The sequence below is a fragment of the Chelonoidis abingdonii genome, chromosome 10 (assembly GCF_003597395.2).
Source record: "Chelonoidis abingdonii isolate Lonesome George chromosome 10, CheloAbing_2.0, whole genome shotgun sequence".
In the NCBI taxonomy this organism is placed as follows: Eukaryota; Metazoa; Chordata; order Testudines; family Testudinidae; genus Chelonoidis; species Chelonoidis abingdonii.
The window spans coordinates 79141002-79166407 of NC_133778.1; the positions used below are offsets into that span (position 1 = coordinate 79141002).

General features: G+C 57.5%; 1 protein-coding gene across 1 annotated transcript in view; it reads left to right on the forward strand.

Annotated features, from left to right (window-relative positions):
- Positions 1–14816: 14816 nt before the first annotated feature.
- Positions 14817–25406, forward strand: part of CTDSP1 (CTD small phosphatase 1) — a 35004-nt gene continuing 24414 nt past the window's right edge. The window contains 3 exon segments of the mRNA XM_075070342.1: positions 14817–14949; positions 16142–16268; positions 22820–22839. Coding sequence (XP_074926443.1) covers positions 14817–14949; positions 16142–16268; positions 22820–22839 — 280 coding nt within the window.

Genomic DNA, 25406 nt, shown 5'->3' on the forward strand with positions numbered 1-25406 from the left:
GATGGGTCTCTGGGATAGTCCAGGGGCCTTAGAATTACTGCATCCCCCTGGGAAGTGCAGCTGCGGACAACGGGGGCACCACCTGTCCCGTGGTGAGTGATGGGACCGGGTGCAATGGCTAAGCCGACTCCCCCTGGTTGCAAGGAACCTGTGTCAGGAGGCTGGAGAAGAGGCTACCTGCAAGCAGCAGGGACAGGGTTAAACAGGGCTGGGCCTTCCCCATCTCTGCTCAGCACTCCCCCAGGCCCATAGCCCCCCAGGAGCCGGCCTGCAGCAGCCTGGCCTCTGAAGCCATGTGCAGCTTTCTGGAGCCGCTGGGCTGCCCCCCCCGTTAATTGCTAACAGCTGCATCTGGGAGCTGGTGAAATCCCCTCACTCCCCAGCACACCCGCTTGGCACTCAGGCCTAAGTGAATTAGCAGCCCCCAGAGATGCTCCTCTTCCAATTAGTGCTGAGAACAGAGGCCTCCCCCGGGGCCCCGGAGTGCTAATAACCCAGCTGCATCAGCAGCAGGGGAAGGCTCAGCAGGTGCCCTCCAGCCCTGCCCAGCGTATTTCTCACAGCCCTTTCGCTGGGCCTTCGCCCAGTTTCAGATCACCTGGGATCTGCCAGCCCCAGGTAACTACTTATTATGACTTCATTTAAAACCCTTTGTGCTGGTGAAGAGAAGAGCCCCAGCAAACAGCATTTATCCAGGATCTAACTCCTCGGCTTGCAGATGAAGAGAACTGGCAGGCCCCACCGGTGAGCCCTCAAATATCCTAGTGGCTTTGTGTGTGTGAGAATATGTGGCTGGTGGAAACTGATAGCACCACTGACTAAGGGAAGGCCCCAGCCACAAGTCACAGAGTGAACAAGTGAGTAGCAGAGCACGGAATAGAACCCAGGAGTCCTGGTTCCCAGTCACCAGCTTCTGGCCTCAGCTGCTGCTTCCTAGCAGAGCCATGGTAGCCTGAACATCACCAGCAGAAGAGCGAGCGAAGCCAGGTGCTGCAGCCAGAGCTGCTAGGCAATTCCATACACCTGGTCCTTCAGCTCCCAGACTGCCAGCCTCTGGCCTGCGAGCTAAAGGAGATCTCCTGCAGCTGCCTCCAGTAGTAGATCTCTTGTCCTCTCTGTGGGGCGCCGTCTCGGCCACACTGCAGCATTCCCAGCATGCGGGATGTAGTCCAGCCAAGGAGCCCAGCCTACAGAAGAGACTGGGAGCATTAGCACCTGAACTACAATTCCCATGAGGCACTGCAGCAACATTTCGCTGTCAAAACATTTCACTTCCTGGCTGAAATATTTTGGCTCAAAATTTTCAACCAGCCCCACAGAGCACAATGCAAAAAGTAAATCACCAGACAGACTTCTGCAGGGCAGCCCATGGGGCCCGGAGCTCGGTAGCTGCCTCGCTGCTGTGGCCACAGAAAGAACAGAGTTGGATTATGCAAACAGAAATGCTTTCTGAACCCTGGGGGTATCATTGTGGGGTCCAGAACCACAGGGCTGGAAGCGCCAGGGGTGATGGGATGGATCACTGGCTGATTCCCTGTTCTGTTCACTCCCTCTGGGGCACCTGGCACTGGCCACTGTCGGCAGACAGGACACTGGGCTGGATGCACCTTTGGTCTGGCCCTTCTTATGGTCTTAACACAAACCTTCAGTCATCACAATTAATCCTTTAGTTCTGCAAGGTAAAAAAATTGTGTGTTTTTTAAGATGATCTTTTAATTTGTCAGTTTCTTCCTTGATGTGTCCTGTGGGGGAAGGTCAGGCTAGGACCTCTGAGGAAAAGTTAAAACAGCTGGGCAAGTTCAGCGTTAAGGGAAGGAGACTGAAGGGGGGCCTCAAGGGCTGTTCTAAAGAGGCCCATGTGTGATCAGTCATTCTCCACGTTCCCCCAAGGCAGGAGAAGCAGTAATGGGTTTAATCTAACCAGGGCAGCGCAGCTCTGGGATCGGCTTCCCAGGGAAGTTGTGGAATCTCTGGCGCTGGAGGGTTTTCGGACCAGGCTGGACAAACACCTGTCAGGGATGGTCTAGGGTCACTTGGTCCTGCCTCACCCCTCCAGCCCGATTCGATGACACAATTGCTATCTCAGAGAACAGTTGGGCCATGGAAGAAGCTGGCTCTGGTCTGCTCCTGCAGATCCAGCTGCAGAAAGCAGAAGAGGAAAGGCCCAGCGGCCGGGGTTCCCTGCTGTGACCTTAGAGCCCAGCGGTTACATGAGGCCACGCTGCCAAGCCAGGTGGTTCAGACTAGAGACCAGGAAATGGTACAGGGTGTCATTAGCCCAGGGAACTCCCTGCCACAAGATGCTGTTGAGGCAAGTGGTTCGGTGAGCGACAAACAGGGCTGGGGGGGGGGGCGTGTTGTTAAGAACAGCGGCTGCAGTGCCATGGGCCAGAGGCAGTTACGAGGCTGGTGTAACCACAGGCAGGAGGGTGTGACCCTGCCCCAGCATGGCCCTGTGGTGCCCTAGGGCTGGGGCAGCCCCCGGGGGCTCCCACAGAGAAGGGCTGCTTGGCAAGATGACCAAGTGGCAAATCTGCCCCCGGCCTGGCAGGGGAGGGGGAAAAACGCGCCCTACCCCCCACCCACTACCGAGTCCCTAGAGCCTGGGCTCCTAAAGGGAAGGCGTAGGGCTCGCGTCCCCCTGCTACCCGGAGCTCGCTCGAGCCAAAGGGCTCGCTCTACAGCAGGCGGCTTGTCCTGCGCCTTGCGCGCTTGGGAAGGGAAAGGAAATTTGCACCCGGCCCCTTGCCTCGGGCCTCCATTGCATTCCCCCCGCCGGAGGAGGCCGCGCAGGGCCCCGGGGGCCCTGCATGGCGGGCGGGGGCGGTTTGCAAAGCCTGGGGTCGGTGCAAAAGTTTGGGGGGGGACACTGATCACTGCGCTGATTCCTGCCCCGCACAGCGGCTGCGCCGATTCCTGCCCCGCGCAATAAGCGACTTGGTGAAGTTTGCGGGGCCTTCGTGCGGGCGGCTGCTCTCTCCCTGCCCCGTCCCCGGACCGGGCCCTGGGCAGCTCCCGGTCCCGCTACGTGCGTTTCCCTCGCGGCCCCTGGTGTCGCCTCTTCGTCCCGGGCCGGGAGCTGCTCTTGCTAGACGCTCCCTGAGCTGTTTCAAGGCTCCCCCCGCCCCGCTCCTCCCTCCTTGCCCCAGACCCCAAACTCCTCGCGAAACAACCAGGGCAACTTTTAGTGGTTCCCCAGGCGCCCTCCCCGCCATGGGTCCCACCCCGAGCGCCCCTGCCCCTGTCCGCAGGGGCGTGTCCAATGCGAGCCCCCCAGCACCCTGGGGTGAGGGGCCCCTGGAATCCCAGCTGCTCAGCCCCAGCTCCCAGGCTCAAGCGCTTGTTTATGTGAAGAATTTCTGTGCCCTTAAAAGGGCGATGGCTGGGGAGGAGGGAGGCGTGGGGAATGCGACCCTCCTACCACAGTGGGGCTGGCAGGGGGATGCACACACCTCGGCTCCACCCCCTTTGTGCCCCCACGGGGAGAGCACCCGCCCAGGGGCAGCCGCGATTGCAATGGGCTGGGGCAGTTTTAGGGAAAGGCCATTGCAAATGCAGTAAACCCATGGCCGTGCAGGCAGTGGTCCCCCGCCCCTTGCACAGTTCAGGGGGCCTGTTAAATCCTGCCTGCAGCTGTGGGTCCCTCTAGGAGACCCCCATCTAGCATACTGTGCTCAGAACTTGCCAGCGAGAGATTGGCCTGAGGAGCGGGGTTCACAGAAGATCCGGAAGCGAGGTTGAGAGAGTTTGAATTTGGCTAAGGAGGAGGAATCCTAGGGGCAGCTGGTGAATAGCTGGAGGGTAAAGCTTGGTCTAGGGCAGGAGGGTGTGTGGCTAGGCATGAGGGGGGGTGATGAAGTTAAGAAACCCAAAGGTTGGGCAGGAGCAGCTTCCAGATGGTGAAAGGTTTGGGACTCCTACCCCCAAGGGCAGGGCAGGAACTGCAGCCCCGGGGCTTTTTCAAGCTGCTCAGGAAAAAGCCCTGCAAACGTGCTGTAGGGAGCGACCCTGCGTTGGATGAGAAAGGGACCCAGTGTGGCTTCTCCATCTCTCCAGGGCCTTACCCACAACCCAGCCCCGTGGTGCTGCGGGCGTCTTGTGCACTTACACATGGGTGTGACAGTCACAGTCTTTCTTCCCTTCCCAGTGAGGCAGAGAAAGAGGGTGGGGAGGGGGGTATTCAGTGTGTCTTTGTGAGAAGAGCTTATTGAAGGGAAACCAGGTCACCAGGGGAGTTTTGCATTCAGTTCCCTGTATGGTGTGGTCCATGGTCCTTTCTCTCCAGTGGCAGTGAGTTCCACCATCTGGGGCCGACTCCCAGGACGGTTCTGTGTCCTGCGCTCACTGACTCACCCTGCAGGGTGACCATGTCCCTGTCCATGGGGATCCGGCTGGCAGAAGGAGGCGTCTTTCTGGGGCCAATCCCATTGGGGGAGGGCAGGGCAGGTGTGAGTATTGGGACAGAGGCCTTGCACTGGGCTCTGTCACTGAGAAGCCAGTGCAGGGTGCTGGGGCGATGGGCTCATGACACTCGGTGTTGCTGGGCAGGTAGGCTGAGGTGTCTGGACCCACGGGAGCTTTCTCTGGGCAGGTGGCTCCATCCAGGGTGAGAACGGCCTGCACTGAGCGTGGTGGGAGGGCCCATGGAGGCAGGGCACCATGGCCTGGCCTGGGGCAGACAGGGCAGGGCGCAGGTGTCAGACCAGGTACAGATGGGAGGGAAGCTTGGCTGCCATGGCTATTTGGGCATCAGTAGGATAAAGGAGGGGACCCCCCCTCCGCGGCTGATGTAGCAATGAGGGGGAGGGTCTGGATAGCGAGGAGGTGGGTAGAGAAGAGACAAGCTCTTCAAACCACTTCCCGTGTCCTGCCCGGGTTCCCCACGGCTCTGCCCAGGGGCTGATCTCGGGAAATGGGTCTGTTTCCATGTGATGCGCTCACAGAGCTGGGGGCCACCCGCATTCTGCTGGCCCCAAGGCCCCTGCTGCCTCCCCCTGGCTCCACAGAGATGCTTGAAGAGAGAGGGGAGCCCTGAGCCCTGGGGGGGATGCTGGAGGTGGAGGACCCCACTGGGGTCGGAGTGAGAAGAAATGCCTGCACCATTGCAGGGTGTCTCATGAACCTGGAGGGGGGATGGATGGACGCGTTTGATGCCAGCAGGCTGAGGCCAGGCGGACGTCCCTGTCCAGCCAGCCCCTGCACTGTCCCTTGGCTTCAGCACTGTGTGCCCATTAATAATGAGCAATGATGATTCCCCGGGTTGCTCTTGAGTAGTGAATCCCCGACCCTCCTGATACAGCATCTGGCTTTGCTCCTTCTCCCACGTTCCCTCGGTGCCGCACGGGCCACCGCCTACACCACCCTTGCCTACAGCCTGGTCTCCAGGCCGATTGTAAACATCCCACGTGCCAGGGCCCTGCAGCCACCTCCCGCTTCTCCAGGGCCATCCTCCTAGCCTGGCTCTGACTCTTAGCTTCTCAGGGCAGGGGCCTTTGCTCTGCTGCCTCGGTCAGCCCATGTGAGTTGCAGGAAAGCTGCTCTCTGATAAATCACGGTGCTGCCCCAAGGAGGGAAGATGGGGCTAGGGGAGAGGCAGCTCAGTAGCTCCCAGAGGGGAGTGGGGGCCTGCAGCAGCCGATGGAAGTTGTTGAGCATTGTCCCTGATCATCTCAAGGAGCTCCCGGGGTCCCAGAGCCGGTGATTGAGGCAAGATCCTGCTCTGGGTGCCTCGGGGCAGATTTTGGCAAGGCACCCTAAGGCCCAGGAATGGCCAAAGCGCGGCCTGCAAAGTTTTCTTGGGTGACCCCACTTGAGGCTTTATTGCTGAGGTGCATCTTGCAGACACTACAAGCCTCAACATGCAATGCTGTCCTCTGAAGCTAGTGAAAGCTGCAATGCATGCTGGGAATGGTGGTCCCTGCCAGTCGCAGCTCCAGGTAATTGATGAGGGAGGCTGCCAGGCCGTTGCCCCATTTCACACCAGCAGGATTGGAACAGAGGCTGGGGGTCTGGCTGCACTGCAGCACTGGCTGGGTTTGGGGGACAGAGTGGGGCTGGTCGATCCACTGTCTATTCACCCACAGGGGGCAAGGCAGGTGCAGTGGGGTCCCCGTAGTCTCCCCACACAGCCCAGACCCCCCTCAACTCCTTGGGGCAGATCCTTAGCTGGTGTGAACTGCTGTAACTCTGCTCATCTCAGTGGAGCGACACTAGTGTACAGAGGGGCTGGACGCTTGATCTGTTTCATTTCTCCTCCCTGCCCCCAGCCCCTGCTGAAACGAGCGCCAGGCGATTGATGGTCAATCCCCGCGCAGAGGGCAATGGCCGTCAGGAGTCCCCCACACATCTGTACGCCCCAGAACACCGCCCGGCCCAGCTTTTGAGCAGAGGGGAGGAAAAATGAACAGTAGATTCCACGGACAGCAGGGTTCATAGTGATCACCTCGTCTGACCCCCCTGGATAACCCCGGCCAGAGACGTGCCCCCCCAATCGCTCCTAGGCCCAATCCCTTAGAAAACCAGCCCGTCTCCATCTAAAGATTGTCAGCAATGGAGAACCCGCCACCACCCTCGGCCAATTGTTCCAATGGTTAATTACCCTCAGTGTTCCCAATCTACACCTGCTTTCCCGTCTGAATTTGTCTAGCTTCAACTTCCAGCCACCAGGTTGTGTTATACATGTGTCTGCTAGACTGAGGAGCCCATTAGTCAATATGTGTGCTCCTAATTGGTACTTACAGACTGCGATCGAGTCACCCCTTAAGCTTATCCTTGTTAAGCTAAATAGGTGGAGCTCCTTGCGTCTCTCACTCTAAGGCAGGTTTTCCAATCCTTTGATCGTTCTCATGGCTCTTCTCTGATCCCTCTCCAATGTATCAACCTCCTTGAACTGTGAGCCCCAGAACTGGACACAGGATCCAGATGTGGTCGCACCAGTGCCGAATCCAGAGATAAAATAACCTCTGCTCCTCCTCGGGATTCCCCTCTTTATCCTAGGATCGCATCAGCCCTTTTCACCACAGTGTCACACTGGAAGCTCCTGTTCCGCTGATCAGCCGCCAGGACCCCCAAATCTTTTTCAATGTCACTGCTTTGCAGGACAAGTCCACCGGTGGGCATATGGCCGGCGTTCTTTCTTTCTAAATGCAAACCTTCACTTTTTGCAGTATTAAAATGCATAATGTTTGCTTGTTCCCAGCTTAAAGAAGAAAGATTTACTGGCAAGCTCCCCCAGCCATAATGCTGATGAGTGTTTTCACCCTGTGTCTTAGACTCTTGGATTCACTTACGGCACTGAACCCAGGCGTGTGAAACTCACTCCCCTCAAATCTTTCAGTCCGTCCCTCCCCAGCTTCTCCGTGTCACGTGGTGTTTGTAATATCCTGGCACGGGTCCCAGATAGCTGCTTTGCCCCCTGCTTGGTCCTGCAAACGAGCTCTTGGGTTTGGTCTGTTTGGTTTGCGCTGGAAGGCAGTGATGTCTCTCTGTCTGACCCAGGGCTAGGGCTCCTGTCACCGGGGCATCTCAGTGGCAGCAGTTGTGTTGGATTATGGGGCCCCGTCCTGCAGGCCCTGCACACTTGAGATTTAACCCAAGCCTTTAGAAAGACTCCTGTTGATTCCAGGCAGCTTCGGAGCAGGCCCTTCTGCTGTACCACTGAAGCCAAGGGGATATTTGTGTGAATGCAGCCGCTGGATCGGGCCCGGCAGGCGGGCTCATTTGCCAGTGATTCCTCAGGAGGGCGCTCTGGAGGACATAATTATTGTTGGTGTTTCATGGATTTATTGGATATGGTCCTGTTTCATTTTAACTTCCAGGCAACTTTTCCTACCTGAACACTCATTAGTCATTATGTTTATGAGCGTAGCATTTAGGGCCAGCAAAGATCAACCCTCCACTGAGCTAGGCACAGTACAAACGTAGAAGTAGGTTTGGTCCACACTACAGACCTTTATTGGTATAATTCCATCACTGGGGGGTGTGACAAACTCACACCCAGAGCAAGGAAGTTACACCGACCTAACCGCTCCCGCCCCGTGCAGACAGCGCTGTGTGAGCAAGAGAACCTCTCCTATCAACACAGCTACTGCCTCCTGGGGAGCTGTTAACTGCCCTGATGAGAGAGCTCCCTCCTGGCGTCTTTGTTAAAGCTCAGCAGCTGCACCACTAGGCAGCCCTGCCCTCAGATCCAGGCCTCGCACCAATGAAGGTCCAGCCTCAATGGCCAATCCAGAGGCGGCGAAAAGGGGGATGTAACGCAAGAGCCGCTTGCTGATTTGCAGACAGAGCTCATGAGACAAGAGGGAAGGGTGGACTAGGGTTTTCAAGGGGACCTGTGAAGAATTGTAAAACGCTGTCATGGTTTATTCCCCAAGGGTTCTGGGAGCTTTCGTTATTGTTGTATGTAATTTCCCCTCCTGCTTGTTTCTTAATCTGTAGGAATCTCCCGTGGACTCTCCCGCATTGCACTAGAGGATTGACTGGAGGTTTGCAGGGGTGGGGGTTGTGAGCTTGCATGCCTTAAACACACGGACTGGAGGGGAAATGTAACAAAGCCCTTTCTCCCATGCGTTCATTGGGCATCAGAATGAAGCAGGTTTAAACAGTCTGATTAGAGCAATATTGCGGTGGGAGTCACCAGGTGGCACCATGACATGTCCTCTCACACCTTCTCCCTCTCCGCCCGTGAGCCAGCTTTGAAGGAATGCTGCACGGGTGGGAGTTTGTGATTTCAGCTCCTCTTGGAGGCAGCAGTGGCAAGCAGCAAGGCAGTGGCCCCTTTGCCTGAGTCTTTTTAACTAGAATCAGAGGGGAGTCGTGTTAGTCTGGATCTGTAAAAAGCGACAAAGAGTCTTGTGGCACCTTATAAACTAACAGATGTATTGGAGCATGAGCTTTTGTGGGTGAATATGCATGTGTCTGACGAAGTGGTATTCACCCAACAAAGCTTATGCTCCAATACTTCTGTTAGTTTATAAGGAGCCACAGGACTCTTTATCTCTAACTAGAGTCAGTTCTTGGGGAAGTTGCTCCCTGGGAACCAGGCACCGGTGGAGGGGCTGTAATCCCTGCAAGAGGATTTTGGCTGTGTATCATTTGTGACCACCTCTGTTCCAGGACTGGTTGAGGTAGTGTTTAAAACAAAAACAAAAAACATGTTTTGGTTTCGCAGATTCCTCTTCCCATGAGAAGCCAGCCAGCAAGGCTTTAATAGGTGGACGACAATAATAAAAATCTCATCCCGTTCCAGTTTCTCAGACTCTAAACAGATGGAGGAGTGAGATGGGGAAACTGAGGCAGAGAGCAGCAAAGTGACTGGCCCAAGTCAGTGACAGAGATGGGGAGTATAGTCCAGATCTCTCGAGCGCTAGGCTAGTGCCCGATTCACTGGACCATTCCCTATACTTGGGATATTGACTTTCTTTGTACAGCGTTTTGAGATCTGCTGATCAAACAGTAACCAAGAATGAGGTATTTATCACTATTGTAACTGACTCATGCTCTGGCCGTACATTATTTACTGCAAGGCTCCCAACTGAGTATAAAACTACCTGATCTGCATTCAGAATACTTAACGGCTTTAAAATAATTGTAAATTTAATTTTCAAAGGCTTGTCCTTGCTTTTCAGGGCTTCCCAGGCCACAAGGGGCCATTATGACAGCTATAGCCCAGGCCAGAGAACTTTCCCGCAGGAATTCCTAGAGCAGATCTTTTAGCAAAACAGCCAATCTTGAGTTAAAAATGGTCAGTGATGAAGACTCCACCACGACCCTTGGTAAATTGTTCCAGGGGTGAATTACTCTCACCTTTCAGAATGTGCGCCGCTTTTCCAGTCTGAATTCACCCAGCCATTGGGTCGGGCTGGACTCGTCTCTGCTGGACGGAAGAGCCCACTGTTAAAGATTTGTTTCCCACGTAGACACTTATAGATTGTGATCAAGTCACCCCTTAACTGTCTCTTTGTTATGCTACATAGACTGAACTCCGTGAATCTCTCGCTGTAAGACAGGTTCTCTAATCCTTTGATCATTCTCCTGGCTCTTCTCTGACCCCTCTCCAATTTATCGACATCCTTCTTGAACTGTGGGCCCCAGAACTGGACACGGGATTCCAGCAGTGGTCGCACCAGTGCCAAATACAGATGTAAAATCACCTCTCGGCTCCTACTCGAGATTCCCCTGTTTGTGCATCCCAGGATCACGTTAGCCCTTTTGGCTGCAGGGTCACACTGGGAGCTCTTGTTCAGCTGATTATCCACCACAACCCCCAGATCTACTTTTCAATCACTGCTTCCCCAGATAGAGTCCCCCATCCTGTAAGAACAGCCTGCACTCTGCGTTCCTAGATGTTCACAGTTACGTAGAGATTGTTGGTTTGAGGCCAGTTTACCAAGTGATCCAGATCACTCTGGGTCAGTGACCTGTCCTCTTCCTTAGGTACCTCTCCCCCCTCTTTTTTTACTGTCCTCTGAACACTTTCTCAGGGATGATTTTATGTTTACTTCCAGGTCATTGATAAAAATGTTAAATCGCGCAGGGCCAAGAACTGATCCCTGCAGGACCCCCTTAGACACACACCTGCTCAGTCACGATTCCCTGTTTACAGTTACATTTTGAGACCTCTCCATTAGCCAGTTTTTAATCCCTATAAAGTGTGGTGTGTCCATTTTATATCCTTCTAGTGTTTTAATCAAAGTGTCGTGCAGTGCCAAATCAACGCCTTACAGAAGTCTAATTCTATTACATCAACACTGTTACCCGTATCAAACAAATCTATAATCTCATCACACACCCACACACAGATCAAGTTTGCCTGACAGGATCTATTTTCAAAATTGTTAGCTATGTTCTTAAAAAAGAAATTGATTGTTGGGACTGGTGGATTTAAAATCTCATTACAAATCCTAAGCGGTTTGGGGCACTAGCTGTTTTCTTGCTCTGTGCTTGTACAGCACCTGGCGTAGTGCTTTCTGGGTCCCTGACTGGGTCCTAAGTCCTGCAGTAAGAAGTAATAGAAATAATATCAAGAACTAAAGAGGATACTAGCTTGGGAGGCATTGCAACTATCCCTGAGGGCAGCAAAAGGATGCGGCAAAGATTGGAGACGCAGGAGGAAAAGGTGAGGAGAGCTGGTTGAAAAACACAAGGAGGGAGGGTTAGGGGGACATCTCAGTGAAATTGTTTTTAAAAAGTTTGTCTCAATTTTCCATGGAAACTTTTTTGATTTTTTTTCAACATAAATTCAAACACCAAAATATTGTTGCCAAAGAAGAATACATTGCTATTTGGAAGTGCTGCTGTGGTGCCTCATGGGAGTTGTAGTTTTCATGTCTCATGCGTCCATTCTCCTCCATGGGCTGGGCTCCTTGATTGGACTACATCTCCCATAGTGCACCATCTCTTGATTGCACCTCTTGGAGAGGGGAGTGCAAATGGGAAATGTATCGGAGGGGTAGCTGTGTTAGTCTGGATCTGTAAAAGCAGCAAAGAGTCCTGTGGCACCTTATAGACTAACAGATGTTTTGGAGCATGAGCTTTCGTGGGTGAATACCCACTTCGTCAGATGCATGTAGTGGAAATTTCCGGGGAGTGTTAAATATATGCTTCAAGCTAGAGATAACAGAGGTTAGGTCAATCGAGGAGGATGAGGCCCTCTCTAGCAGCTGAAGGTGTGAAAACAAGGGAGGAAGAAAACTGGTTCTGAGTTGCAAGCCATTCACAGTCTTGTGTTTGCCTCCTTGACTGATGGTGTCAACATCAGCTCAGGATTAAAGTAGCTTGGCCAGGGCGTCTGGCCTATAGAACAGAAAGGGGAATGACATAACTGAACTACCACTCCCATTAGAGTATGGTGACAGCATTTTCAAGTCAAAACATGAGGTTTTCAGCAAATGTTTTGTTCAGGATTTTTTTTTTTTTTTTACAAAGAAATATTACTTTCCCACTGAAAGCAGGCACTTTTACTAAAAAAAAAAAAAAAGTCAATATCCCAATTTTCTGTTGAAAAACAATTTCAACAGACATTTTTCAACCAGTCTTAAAAATGAAGCAGCTTGTGGGAAAATATTGTTCAGAGCCCACAAAATATATCGAGGGGAGTTGGGAAAATGGTGCGTTGCAAGAAATGGTTAAAAGAGAAAGATCTGTCCAGTGTTGTTCAAAGCTGGAGAACACGGCGAGCAGAGAGCTGCTGGAAGGAAGGTCAAGCCTCGGAGACGAGGAATCATTTGGGTGGCTCCTGGGGAATCTAGATAAGAAAAAGGGGATAAAATGAAGATGGGAAATGTAAGCTGAATGTCAGGGGAAGCTTGTGATGAGGCGATCCATTGGGCTGTGGGATCAGCTCACCCAAGGGATGGGGTATTTAAAACCAGCCTGGATGATGCTCTAGGAATTATACAATGGGGCCCAGAGTGAGGACTGGAGAGAACCTGATGGTCCTTTTCCAAGACTAATTTCTCTGATTCTCTTAACTCTCCGGAGGATGCTTTGTTTTTGGGGGGCAGATAAATCTGTGGTGATCTTGCTCTCTGGTCTGTCCAAAACAATATCCCTGCCTGTAAAATTATCCCTCGGACACAAGCTGGCAAAATTGCCCAGCAATTGTCTCTCTAATATCCCAGCAGCTAAAGTGAAGGACATCCTGAGTGAAGGAAAAGCAGTTGGTGGCTTGGGTCTCGATCCTGCAAATACTTGTGCACCTGAGCAATTTTACACACCAGAGTAACCCCGTGGGGCTCCAGGCAGGGGGAGGGATCCGTTTCTGGGATATGAGCCACACAGAGTTTCTGCTAGCAGTGTACGTCTGAAGCCTGAAATGAACACATGGGAAATGCCCACAGACATGGCAGGATATTGAGTGCATTTGTGTGAACCTCTCGAATGTGTTTATTTCAACACGCAGTCCCTTCTAATATCTGTTTAAAGAGCACGTCTAAGGGTTAAAAACCCAAAGCAATGCATTACAAAACCCGTTGTTAATGCAATGGTCAGCAGCAGTCCGGATCTTCAAACCAAGGGCTGGGAGCAAACCCTGCTCTCAGCTACAACAGTTTAAGTCTGAAATATCTTCCTTGAAGTCAGTGAAGTCACTCCAGATTTACACAGGCAGAATGTAAACCTTGCTTCACAGCAATTGCACCTCAACCAGGTAGCACATGCTCTATCTTAAGGCATAAATGGAGCAGTCCTATCAAATATTCCGTACACCCACAGCTGCTGTGGGATCTATACAAGACGTGATGCGTTTCACATCTCGACATTTGCACAGGGCTGGGAGTGACTGGGATACACCCAGGTTATGTCTACAGTGCAGTGTAAGCCCAGGCTCAAGCCAAACCTCTCTTCCATCCACACACGCATCTGTTTGATGTGGAAAGGTACATGCAGGCTGCTGCACGGGAAGCAAGCCGTGCAGGCTGCAGCGTGGAAGGAGAGCCGTGCAGCGCGTTTCTTGGAGCAGGACGGGCGCTCGAGGGAGATAAGAGTGCAGAAGAAAGATTTGTTGGAGAGACTGCAAACATGAATAGTTGTGAGCATTCAGGCAACTGCTTCACCCTGACCTGCAGGCCAGGAATGCATTGGACAATAATATAATTGGGTCGTCCATGCAGTTGAACAGAACAAACATGCTTCCTGCAGTCCTCCACTCCCAAGTGCCTACTACTCGTGGTGGGAAAGGAAAGGAGAACGGGGGCCCAGGGGACACGCAGATGTAGGGGATGTATTGGGTGTGCACCGTTTGCACGATTTTTCCATCGTGCAATATTTGTTACACGGTTTATTTTATTGCTGGTGTTGGTATTTTCGTGGCAGCTGGCCGCCAGGGAGGCCTTCAACACTGGTTTGTCGTCACACAGGCATGTTAACGGAGAAAGGCTTCAATTTAATTTCATTGCAAATGTTTCTTACCATCCCATCATATGATATGTGTCCTTCAAGGATTAAAGATAAAGCCGTGAGAGGGCACAGCTGGAAAGCTGCGTCCTGGCTCAGTTTCTCAATACGTCTTTCAGATCAATCCACGAATACTGGAAATCCACAGTTCCTGTCCCACAATCCACTGCCTGCCCAGTCTACGAGCTGTCATTTCAGCCATAATTAAAAATTCATGACAATCAATCCCCCCTCATTGATAGCATACAGTGATAATGCTTCTTCCCCTGTTAGCACTGCTGTGCAAACACATTCATAAACTTACTGTTCTCCCTCTTCCAGCAGCCCGGGCAAGGCTAAAAGGGGGGTTCACACTGCACCCCGATTTCTCTTGCACATTTTCATCCTGCCTCGGCTGTGCACTGTCTGGCTGAGTGTACTGGCTCCACAGTCCATCAGTGGCACAGGTCTGCTCAGGGACCAGTGGCTCACTGTGGGATTCACACAGCTATGGCATGCCCCAGTAATACAGATCGCATTGGTGACCCTGGAGTCCAAATGGGTCTGTAGACAGCGCCAGCAGCATTTGTCGGCCAAGCGCCCATTCACCACCACTCTGCACCTGCTGAGAGTGTCAGCAAACATTCCTTTGCCAGGGCCTCAGAGATCAGGAGACAGTTCCATAAGCCATGGTAAAAGAGAGTACGTGGGGTTCTCAAGAATAAGCGTGGGGGGAGTTTGTCAGAAATGGAGAATGTCACTTGGTGAGAATAGTCCCAGGTCTGCATGCTGATGGGATCCCACCAGTCTGTGCTTGGAGCTGGGCTCCAGAGGCACCGAAGGGGTGTCAGTGGCTGGGCCCAGGGCCATGAGCAGCATCAGCCAGTTCATGTGGGTCACAGCTGTCTCATTCTCCACCGGGTGCCTTTGGTAGCCGGGAAATGCCGCCGAAATGTTCGCCAGCATTTTGTGGCTGCTCCGCCCGCTTCCTGACACAGCAGGGAAAGCACAAGCAATGGTGCTGTCGCTGGGAGCGCGCAGACCCAACCGACAGCTCGGCTGCCACCACTGCCGGTAAAGTGCTGCAGGATGGAGGTCGGTTTCCCCACTGGGCACGAGGAGCAAAGGGCGAGAGCGGCTACGGCTGGGGAGGGCGCTAGCAAGCCTGGGTTAGGCCAGTTCGATGAGTCTGTGTGGTGCAGTGTGGACGCAAGAGCACAGGTGAGGAATCTGTAAATCCAGGGTCACTGAGCAGTGTGGAGGCTCCAACACAGGCTTGTTAACACCAGGCTTGAGCTCCCCAGAGCCCGGCTTATGCTGCAATACAGATACCCCTAGGGACTGGCTGGGAGGACGAGAGGGTGAGATATTGTCCGGGGGCAGAAAGCCACTCGCTGAGCCGAGGTATTGGGGACTCTTCCGAGAAGGGATATGCTTTACTGCTCTGGCCTGTTAGCACGGGATCCAAGCACTTTTCTCCCACCCTCCCTCCTGTTTTCTTGGTGGTGGTCAGATTGGCGGGGGTCTCTTAAAAAAAATCTCTTCTCCTTCCCCTGCCAGACCTGGGGGAGTGGGAGGGGACAGGGCGGGGCTAGGCATTTGCTCCTCCCCTGTTGTTTAAGAAGGGGCCAGAGTTGCATGTCCTGGAGCAGGGGCTGGGCGGGTAGGGACGGCCGGGGCGCACCCAGCTCGGTTGTAGTCTGGTTCTGGGACAGGCCTGGCCACAGTCAGCTCCACTCAGAGCCCCAGGGCCTTGGTAGTTCCTAGAAAACGGCCACGTTGCCCCCACCCTGCTGTGTTCATCCTGACACAAGAACTTGGATCCCCCGGTGCCTGTGTGTGAAGGGGATCCTTGGGCCTCTGCTCAGGCTGGGGGTAAGAGGGTGGGGGTGGGGGTGGGGGTCACGGAAGTTATTGAGCCGGAGTTAGCGTAACAGCCACAATAAGCCAAGCCGGGCCTGGCTGGTGCATGGATCGGAGGCCGCCTGGGAAAGCCAGGTGTTGTTGGATCTGTACAGTCAGTGGCACTTTGGCACCGAAGTGGTGGGATGGGAAACTGAGGCACATGGTTGGTAACTGTTGAAAATCCCTTTTCACTGTTCCCAAGTGTGTGTGTATGGGCGGGGATGTTAAACCCATTGTCCTGGCTATGTTCCAACTCCTCACTAAACGGAACAGGCTGGAATCCCCCTCCAGTGACAGTCTGGACACGCTCGTCTTCCCTCCCTGTCCTATGCTGCTGTGTGGCTGTCGCATCCCACCCCAGAAACGGCAGCACCTCTGCATGAAGTGATTCCTGGACAAACAGTGCTCGTGCCCCACCCCAGAGGTGGCTGCATCTCAGCACCAGCTAAGCAATCCTTGTCTAAACAGCTGCCCTGCCCCACCCCAGAGTTGGCTGCATTTCGGGGCTGGACAAAAGCAATTCCACTCTGCGGTATATGTGCTGGGTTGATCACGGGCTGGATTCAGGGGCATTTCTGGGACCCGGGTGGCTGGGTCGTAGTGTAATGTGCCCTGGTGACTCACGGGGAAGTGTGGGGGGGAAGAGGGGGTCTCCTTCCCACCTTGCAGTAGGCGCGCCCCGTAACATCGCCCTTTTAAGGGGTTCCTTGAAACCGCGTCCGGGTTCCATGTTTGTAGCAGAAATTGTGAAGAGGAAACTCCATGTTGTAACAAAGTTTCCTCCGCAGGCGCCTCTTTCTCTCTCCCCCTTTTTTGTTTTTCTTCCCCCCCCCATTTTCCCCTCCCCCTTTTTTCCTTTTGTTGGGGGGGCCATTTCCCCCCCGCTCCCCGCCGCCCGATCCGCCCCCGAAGTAACTCCTGGAGGATCGGAGCGCGGCGGGAGGAGCCAGCGGAGGAGGGACCCCCCCCGGCCAACACTTCTGGGCTAATGGACAGTCAGTCCGTGATCACCCAGGTTAGCAAGGAAGAGGCGAACACCCCTCTGCAGGAGAAAGGTAATTGCACCCCGGCGTGGGGGCGGGGCGGGGGGGGCAGCGTCGCGTGCATTGAACTCCAACCCCCCCACAATAAATGGCCTGGTGCAAAGCACTAATGGGAGGGGGGGCTGTGCATGCTCCGCAGAGCGACCCCCGCGGCCTCTGATCGCCTTTGGTTCGGTGGCCCAAAATCAAAACAGAAACCGGTGCCTGCTCCAGGGGGCTTGTCCCGGTACCCCCCTCCCAGCGCTCGGCGCTGTCTGCACTGCCCTGGCGAGCCCCGCGAATTCCCCACCGCGCCCCGGGCGGGGCTGGGCGGGCGACCCAAAGCTCTGGCTGTTGCGGTGCATGGGGCCAGGGCTGGGCGGTTGCAACCCTAGGGTTGTGGGGGGGCAGGAATTTCTGCCCCACAGCCCCCCTCCCGCGGTGGGTTGGTGTTGGAGCTCCCGGTTTATTTTCAAATGTTGCTTTTCTGCCCCCTGGATCCAGGGAGGCTTCTCAAGCCACGTCAGCTGGGGTCAGGGCATGGGGGGGGGGGGGCGGTGCTGCAGCCAGGGGCCTGGCCCCTGCCCCACTCCAGTCCTGGACTCTGCCCTGGTGTTTGCCCAGCCTGTGCAGGGCTCGCCAGGTCCTGGCGGGGTGGTGGTGAAGGGTGTGCATGGCTGGGGGTTGTTGGGTTGCACGGGGCTGGGCACGGATCCCTGCCTGCTGGAGGTGTTCGACCTACACTTGGGGGTCTCTGGCCCCGGGGGGGAGGGGGGAGGATCGCAGGTGCTCCTCAGGGCCCAGGTGAGGGAGGTGGGTTTTTGAAAGGGCTGATGCAGCCCTGTGGAAATAACCTGACCCCCGCCTGGCATCCCAGCTCTGGTGTTGGGGCAGAGGAAAGGGGCCATTGGTACAACCTGCCAGAGACCCTGGAGCCCCCTTCCGACTTCTAGGGGTCTCTGTGCCAGGCCAGCCGCAGTGGGGAGGGCATGAGAGGCTGGTGTGTGGGATCGGCGCTGTCCCTTTAGGGGTAGTGAGTCTGGCGCGGTCCCAGCCGAGAGTGCGGAAGTGCTTGTCCGACGTCTCCCCAGCTTGGCACCCCAATGGGCCAGACCATCGGCCGGGCGCCAACTGGGGATGCTCGCAGAGAAAGGTCAAGGGCCAGGTTCTGATCTCGGCTCCGCTGGGGTGAATCTGGAACAACTGCCCCGGACGGACGCTGGGAGAACCGTTCTCCAGGTGATTGGTCTGGATTCGCCCCAGTGGAGCTGAGATTGGAACCTGCCCCTCGGGCTGTAGGTCCCTGTTGGTTGGGAGCTCATTAGGGAGGGGCTCACCCTGTGTGGGGGAGAGCAGGGCCTGAGGTGCTGGGGCAGTTTCAGGTTCGGAGGATCTGTCTCCAGCGGGGCCTGGTGAATGGGTGTCGCTCTGACGCTGGACTCTGGACTGGAGGATGTTGGGACTGGGGGTGGGGTGGGGGTCTTATTGTCTGTATCCTAAGGGGAATGGGTCCAACCCAGTGACCCCAATCCCCAGGGGAAATGCACATCCTGCTGCCCCGGGGAACAGAGGCGGGGTGGGGGTCTGGGAAACGGAACTGGCCTGGCCCGGCCGTAGGGCGTTTTGTCCAGCGCCAGTGAAGCGCTCCCCGGGGCAGACGGGGACTGTCACATCACAGGGTGTTTTCACCTCCACTGCCCGGAGAGGGAATCGAGGCAGAGCGGAGAGAGACACCTGGCAGAGCGGGGATTGAACCTGGGTCCTGCCAGGTCCTGGGCTGCTAGGCTGTGCCACCTCCCTCAGCCATGTGCAGTCCTGCCCGGCGGATCCTCTGTACCCGGGGGCAAGGAGCAGCAGGGGCTGTTGGTCGGATGGGGTCTCCTACCCTCACTTGGGCATTGACAGCTGTCAGTCATACTGACCCGCTGGGAGCTAGGGTGTTGGGAGCTTTCTGCTCCTCCTCTCAGCGGCCCCATGGCCTGGTCTGAGCCCCCTGCCCCCCGTAACCTCCAGCCCCCGGGTCCTGTGATGCCAATGAAAATATGGTTGAGACGCAAGGGGGGAAGAAAGCAACTGTGCCCCAGCGCCCCCTGCTGGGGGGATAGAGATCGCCCCCCACCCCCTGCCGGGGATAAAACTTGTGTGTAGCCCCCCAGTCAGGGTAATAGTGCCGGCGTCGGATCCCTGCGGCCTGCAGCCCTGACGCCGTCCCGACTGCGCGTCTGGGGAAGCCGAGGCCTGGTCTGCGCCGGGGTCTCAGCCCCCGGCGTCGATACGGACAGAGCCCGAATAGCCAAAGCGGGCCAGGCTGGAGGCAGGGAGAGAGACAGGGACTTGCTTGAGGTTTCAGAGGGAGCAGGGACCTGGAGGAACCACAGTGAGAGCCGGGGAGCTGGACACCTCCATGCCTGAGCACTTGGCCCTGGGGAGTGGGTCGGGGGGCGGATCCTACCAGAGGAACAAGTGAAATGAATTTGCTGGATCTTCACCTGATCCCTAGTAGAGGGTGAGTCCACAGCCCAACTGCTTCTGGGGTCAGCACTACTGACTGGTTTCTGTACAGCCAGAGCCCAGGGCAGGGCTGCAGGGGCTGCGGGCTGGGAGCAAGGGCCCTCGTCAGAGCTGTGGGGTGAGCCCAGGGCTGGGCTAGCAGGGGGCTGCAGGTCGGGGATCAGGGTCACCGGCAGAGCCAAGAGGAGCGGGAACTCCCAGTGCCTGACCATGCTGGGTGCTGGGTTTATTGCTGTCAGTTCAGCTCCTGGGGCCGGCGTCTCACCGCAAGCAGCAGGACAATGGCAGAGCGGTCAGGACTGAAAGCACCATAGAGACTTGGGGGGTGGGTCTCCCCAGAGCAGAGGAGAAGCATGGGGTGGGGGCGGGGAAGAGGGACGCTTGTCTAGCTGCTCCTGGGTCTATTCTGTGGGCAAACAGAGGAGTCATTTTCCAGGCCTGTTAATGGGGAAATGCCGGTAAAACTCCTACAACTGGCAGCCTCTGCCGTGGCGGAGGGAGGGGAAGGGGAATGAACGGGGACAAACTTCTCCCCCTTGGTGTAAATCCCAGAGCTGACAATCCAGATACCTGTGCAATGTTTTAGCTTAACATGCGGCTTGGTATGTGTCAGGGCTGTCTCCTGCTGGCTGGAGTCAGAGCTGTTGTTTTGTGTGTCATACACCTATACTGCTAGGCACTCCTGGGGAGTCTCCATCAGGTCTGGTGGTAGGGAGCTGAGCTTTCCAAGGCGGGGGCTGAGTCTGCGCCTGCTTCTGCTATGAAGTCCTGCGTGTCGAGGATGCACAAACCTGTCTGGCTGCAGCCTCCTTGTCCTTCGGTGTTATGCTTTGGTGCTGCTAAGAGCTCTGGGCTGTTTGTCCTGGAGCCTGCAGGCTCTGGGCCCCTGGGCAAGGAAATCCCAGTCTGAACATGCCCCATGCGCTGAGATCAAGGGGGAACAACTGCGGCTCTCCTGAGGGGCTGGGAAGTGGCCTGTTCCCGCCCCCAGGATTCTCCAGATTCTGGGGTGCTGGTCAGTTGGTGTCCTGCCTGCCCGTGGGGGTTTTCTGCCCCTTCCCTGGGGTGGGGGGGGGCAGCTCCACACCCTCAAGATCTCGCTCTCAGGGGCCTTCTTCACCTCGGTCCATTTCACCCCCCTCCTGTTCCCTGTCCTTGAACAGGGCCCCCCGGCATCCCCCGAATGTTCCTGCCTCTGTCCATCCACCCACTAAGTCAAGCACCTTTCCCAAGGCCCCTTCCTTGGGCTCCGCCCACACCGGATCATGCTGCTCCACAGGGGGGTGTGCCTGTAACCCTCCGGCCAATGAATATCCTGGAAACACCCAGCGTTCATTCTGATTGGTCAGTTTCCTGCCCATCAGCGTTCCTGCCACACCACTGGCTGTGGGTGACTGTCAGCAATGAATTAACTAACAGACCGGGGGCGGGGGGGCTGGCGTTTTGGGGGCTCCGCCCACAATGTCCGATTGGTTGGACTTTCTGCTTCAACCCATCAGAGGCTGAGCTCACCTTTGTCATCAGTAGGGTTCAGAGTCATGAACACTGCGGGATGAACGGGAGGTTCACGCTCCGCCCCGGGCCACCATCTGTCTGCGGCCTCGGGCACATGCTGCAGCTCAAGAACAGGGGGAACTTGTATAGAACTTCTAAGGCGCTCGCAGTTTCTGACAGCTGAAGGAGCTGGTCCCTGCTCCCCAGGCTCGCTGCAGGGAACCGCTGAAGCAGTTATCTGCTCGCCCGGGGGAAGGAGTCAGGGACATACCTTTGGCAGCAGCTGCCCCTTGGGGAAGCCGAACAGAGGAGGGCGTCGCTGGTGCTTGTGGGGTCTTACTGGGCTGGAGGCAGCGGGTGGGGGGAGTTACACTTCAGCTTTTGGCTCAGCAGCAGAGAGGCCCCGGAGCTGGGGCTCAGGGCGGACATAGGTTGGGATGGGTCTCTGGGCACAAGAAAGGTGAACCCACTGCAAACGGGGCAGTGGAGGGCGTGGAAGCCGGAGGAGGGCGAGCGCAGAGGAGAGGCGGGAGATTGGGGGGAGGGCAGAAACCATTGTCACTGGGCCGGGCACAGAGCTGGCACCAGCCTGTACCGCCTGTCAAGGCCGAGTGATCTGTGCCCCGGCGGGTCCCTGGCACTTCTGATGGAAGCTGGAGCTGTGCCAGGCCCGAAGGGGCCTGTGCAACCGACCTGCTGGCCTGTCCCTTCCTTCCCCCTCCTGCCCTGGCCTCTCCCTAACCTCCCACGTTAACAGTGGCTGCCGGCGCTCTGCCCTTGCCCCGCGCCCACTGGCACGTGACTGGCTCCAGGCCTGAGGCACAAGGGCCACGCCGCTCGCCCTGGAAATGCAGCCACCTCTGGGGAAGGGGGAATGCAGCAGCTGCTTCACAGCCCCCGAGCGAGGCCTCACAAGAGCTCAGACTGGGGAGCGAATGGGGATGGAGGGGGCAGAACGGAGCTTTGTGGGCAGAGCCCTGGGGCAGGACAGGGCCGGGGCAGGGTGCATGGCAGGGACCGGTCCTTTGAGGGAGACATTGAACTGGGCTTCCTGCCCTGGTGGTTGCTGGGGGATACAGAGAACCTGCCGTCCTGGCCATGGTTCTCCCCAGTGTCCCTGGTTGAGTGCACCTTAGCCCAGACCTGTCAGCTGGGCCCAGCTCCCCGCGGGGTAAAGCGAGCAGAGACCCACCCCAGCCCCCCGTGGGGGACGGTCTGTGTGTCCAGCCGGCAGCAGCAGCTTGGTGGCAAAACCAGGGGCTCGGCCTCCCCTGAGCCGGGCACTGCCGATGGACCTGGGCTAGCAGGGGCTGCAGGTCAGGAGTGAGGGGCACCGGCAGACCTAGGGGAGCCCAGGGCGGGGCTAGCAGGGGCTGCGGGTCGGGAGTGAGGGGCCCTGGCAGAGCTCTGGGGGAGCCCAGGGCTGGGCTAGCAGGGGCTGCGGGTCGGGAGTGAGGGGCCCTGGCAGAGCTCTGGGGGAGCCCAGGGCTGGGCTAGCAGGGGCTGCGGGTCGGGAGTGAGGGGCCCTGGCAGAGCTGTGGGGGGAGCCCAGGGCGGGGCTAGCAGGGGCTGCGGGTCGGGAGTGAGGGGCCCTGGCAGAGCTCTGGGGGAGCCCAGGGCTGGGCTAGCAGGGGCTGCGGGTCGGGAGTGAGGGGCCCTGGCAGAGCTGGGGGGGCAGGGCGGGGCTAGCAGGGGCTGCGGGTCGGGAGTGAGGGGCCCTGGCAGAGCTCTGGGGGAGCGAGCCCAGGGCTGGGCTAGCAGGGGCTGCGGGTCGGGAGTGAGGGGCCGCGGCAGACCTAGGGGAGCCCAGGGCTGGGCTAGCAGGGGCTGCGGGTCGGGAGTGAGGGGCCGCGGCAGAGCTGGGCGGGAGGGGGAGAGTGAGGGGCTGGGATAACAGCTCTGCTGGGGCCCCTCACTCCTGACTCGCAGCCCTGAGCTCCAGACTCCCAGGGTTCCTGGCCCTGCTGGGGGTTGGGGGGGCTCTTGTCCTTGGGATCAAAGGTCGAAAGCAGCAAAAAACCAAAACAAAGCTGTTGTCATAGCAACTGCGAAGGAGGTGTTGTAGCGGGGGGGGGAGGGATCCGGACTCTCCCTGCCCTGGTGTTCGATTGGGAGGGTTAGAGCAGCCCCTTTGGAGTGGCCGGTTCCCATGGCCAGTGGAGCCCAGCCCCAGGGGCACCTGGGTGCCGTGTCAGGGTGAAACCACTTGTGCCCGTTAGCAGCGGGGGCCATGTGGGCAGAGATAGCTGGGGAGGGGGGGGTGGGCAGGGCCGGGGGCACACTCGGGCACACGCACACAACCCCAAGGGGAACATGGACTTGGCTACTCACACTGGTAGCCTGCAGCTCGATCCCTGGCTGTGTCGTGGGGGGTCCTAGGGGGCTGTGCACAGGGCGGGGGGGCTCCATGGGGCCCTTGCCACTGAGATCTGGGGTCTGGCCCCGTTCTGCACCCCCCATCCCCACCCCGTTCCCACTGTTGGATCCTCTTCTTGGCATCCTGTGCTGCACGGCTGTTAAGCGGCCGTCGTGTCCCTCCCCAGAGGTGGCTGCATTTGTGGACCAGGCGACGGACATCCCTGTCGGCCATTGTCCAGGCAGCGCCCGGCGGCCATGCTGGAGGCGAAGGGACCGGGCCGGGGCTGGTGGATCCGGCTGCTGGTTAATAATTTGCCACTTCCCCGTTCCAGCCAGGACTCCAGCCTGCCCTGCCCCGGCAGATGTGCTGTCCCCGGGCACTGCCCGCGGTTCCTGGACAATCACAGGCTCCTGGGCAGCGTTTCCTGCCAACCCCCTCCCCTCCCCCGCTCGTGAAGTCTGGTCCCTGGCCAGTGCCAGCCAAGCCCATGGGTGAAATGGTCTTTGTTCCCATCCACCCCCCGAGGGAGACGAGGGGCCGCCCCAGGGCACAGCTGTACCTCCCACCCCCCGCTGCCAACACTGTAAGGCCTGGCTCCATGCCAGGAGGTCCCCCCCTCGCCCTGCCATGCTCTGGCTCCAAGGGGGTTGCTCAATACCCCACGAACATGCCCACCCCTGAGGGCAGCCAGCTCTAACCAGCCCCCACATCTGTCCCAGGGTCAGCATCTCTGGTGAGGGGTGAGGCCAGCGCAGGGTCCCTCGGGGCAGGGGCGGGGGGGGGTGTGCCCCTGGCGGTGGATGACAGATAGGAGGTGCCAGCCCATGGGCTCTGGTTCGGCTTCGACTCCAGGCCTGCTGTAGGCTATTATGGGGGCTGGGGAGGGCTGTGCAGCTTGGGCTGGTTTGTTATTGTAGGGTCTCCTGTGGGCTGGGCACACTGGCTGGGGGGGTCGTTAATTTTGCAGTTTTCTGTATTTCGGCGTTTTGCAGGGATGGGAGGGGTTGGCCGAGCCGATGTTGCCTGGCCTGGCCTAGGGCCGCTCAGCGGCCCCCTCCAGGGCTGAGGCTGGCAGAGGCTGGCGCGTCCCGGGTTGGAGCCCGGATGGTGCCCAGTGTGAGGCATCGTCACAGATCCCAGGGCAGCCTGGACTGGTTTGACGGGGAAACGCTACCAGCAAATCCTAGCCTGGAAGGCTCCCAATCTGTGTGTACATGTCCACCTGGATGTGTGTGTCATGTGTGGGTGCACATGTGTGTGTGCATAAACCTGTCCCTGCAGGGGGCCGTGCCGTGCCGTGTATACACCCAGTCTCTGAGCGCGCTCGCTGCAGGGCTGAGTTTGTAGGTGGCCAGTGGCTCTGGCCCCGGGGCGGTTACATTCCTGCCGGCCTCTCTCTAAATATTTGTGCATTCGGACACACAATCCCGCCAGCCTGCGTCAGCGCTCGCCCGGGGCGGTTCCTGTGCCAGGCCTGCCCCCCCTCCCGTCCCATGCATGGCCCCTGCCGCCCGCTGGCAGGAAACGGGGGCTGGGCAGGTGCCAGGAGCTGATCTTGGACCCAAGGGGGGGCAGAGGCAGCAAGCTGGGGAGGCCGGGACTCTGGGGGTGTCACCCACTGACATCCTGTCCCCATCGCCCCCGTGCAATGACCCCACCCCCAGAGGTGGCTGACATCTCTGGAGGGGGTGTGAGACTGGGTTGGATCCCTGGTTGACCCTTGTCACACCCGGCCAGGCCCCCGTGCCAACGCCCAGGCAGGGCGAGAAATCGGACACTGGGTGAATCGTGGACAGGGGCACATGCCAGCCCACAGCTCCGCCAGAGACTCCAGGCGAGGGGAGGGGTCCAGGCTGGGTTGGCATGGAGGGAAGGGAGGTGCCAGAGTGAGCGGCTGTGGCAGCTCCCGGGAATACAGATTTAGCCACGTGCCATAGTGGTGCGGCTGGCAAGGGTGTTGGGGGGTGTCCTTGGCCTCATCTCCACCTCCCCACCCGCTGTGTCCTGGCCACATGGTCCCTTCAGCTGTGGGAGGGAGGGGCCAGCTGGGATCTCAGGGGCACGTCTGCAGTGGGGAGGTGGGGAGCAGGTGCGGGTGGGATCGAGCCCTGTTCTATGGGGCTCTGCTGGCAGGACAAGTGACCCCCCACCCCAGCCCACGTGTGAGGAGCAGCCAGGCCCTGAGTGCGCACCGGGTGGGTCAGCCCTGGGATGGGGCCCATAGCCGGGTTTCAGGCCTG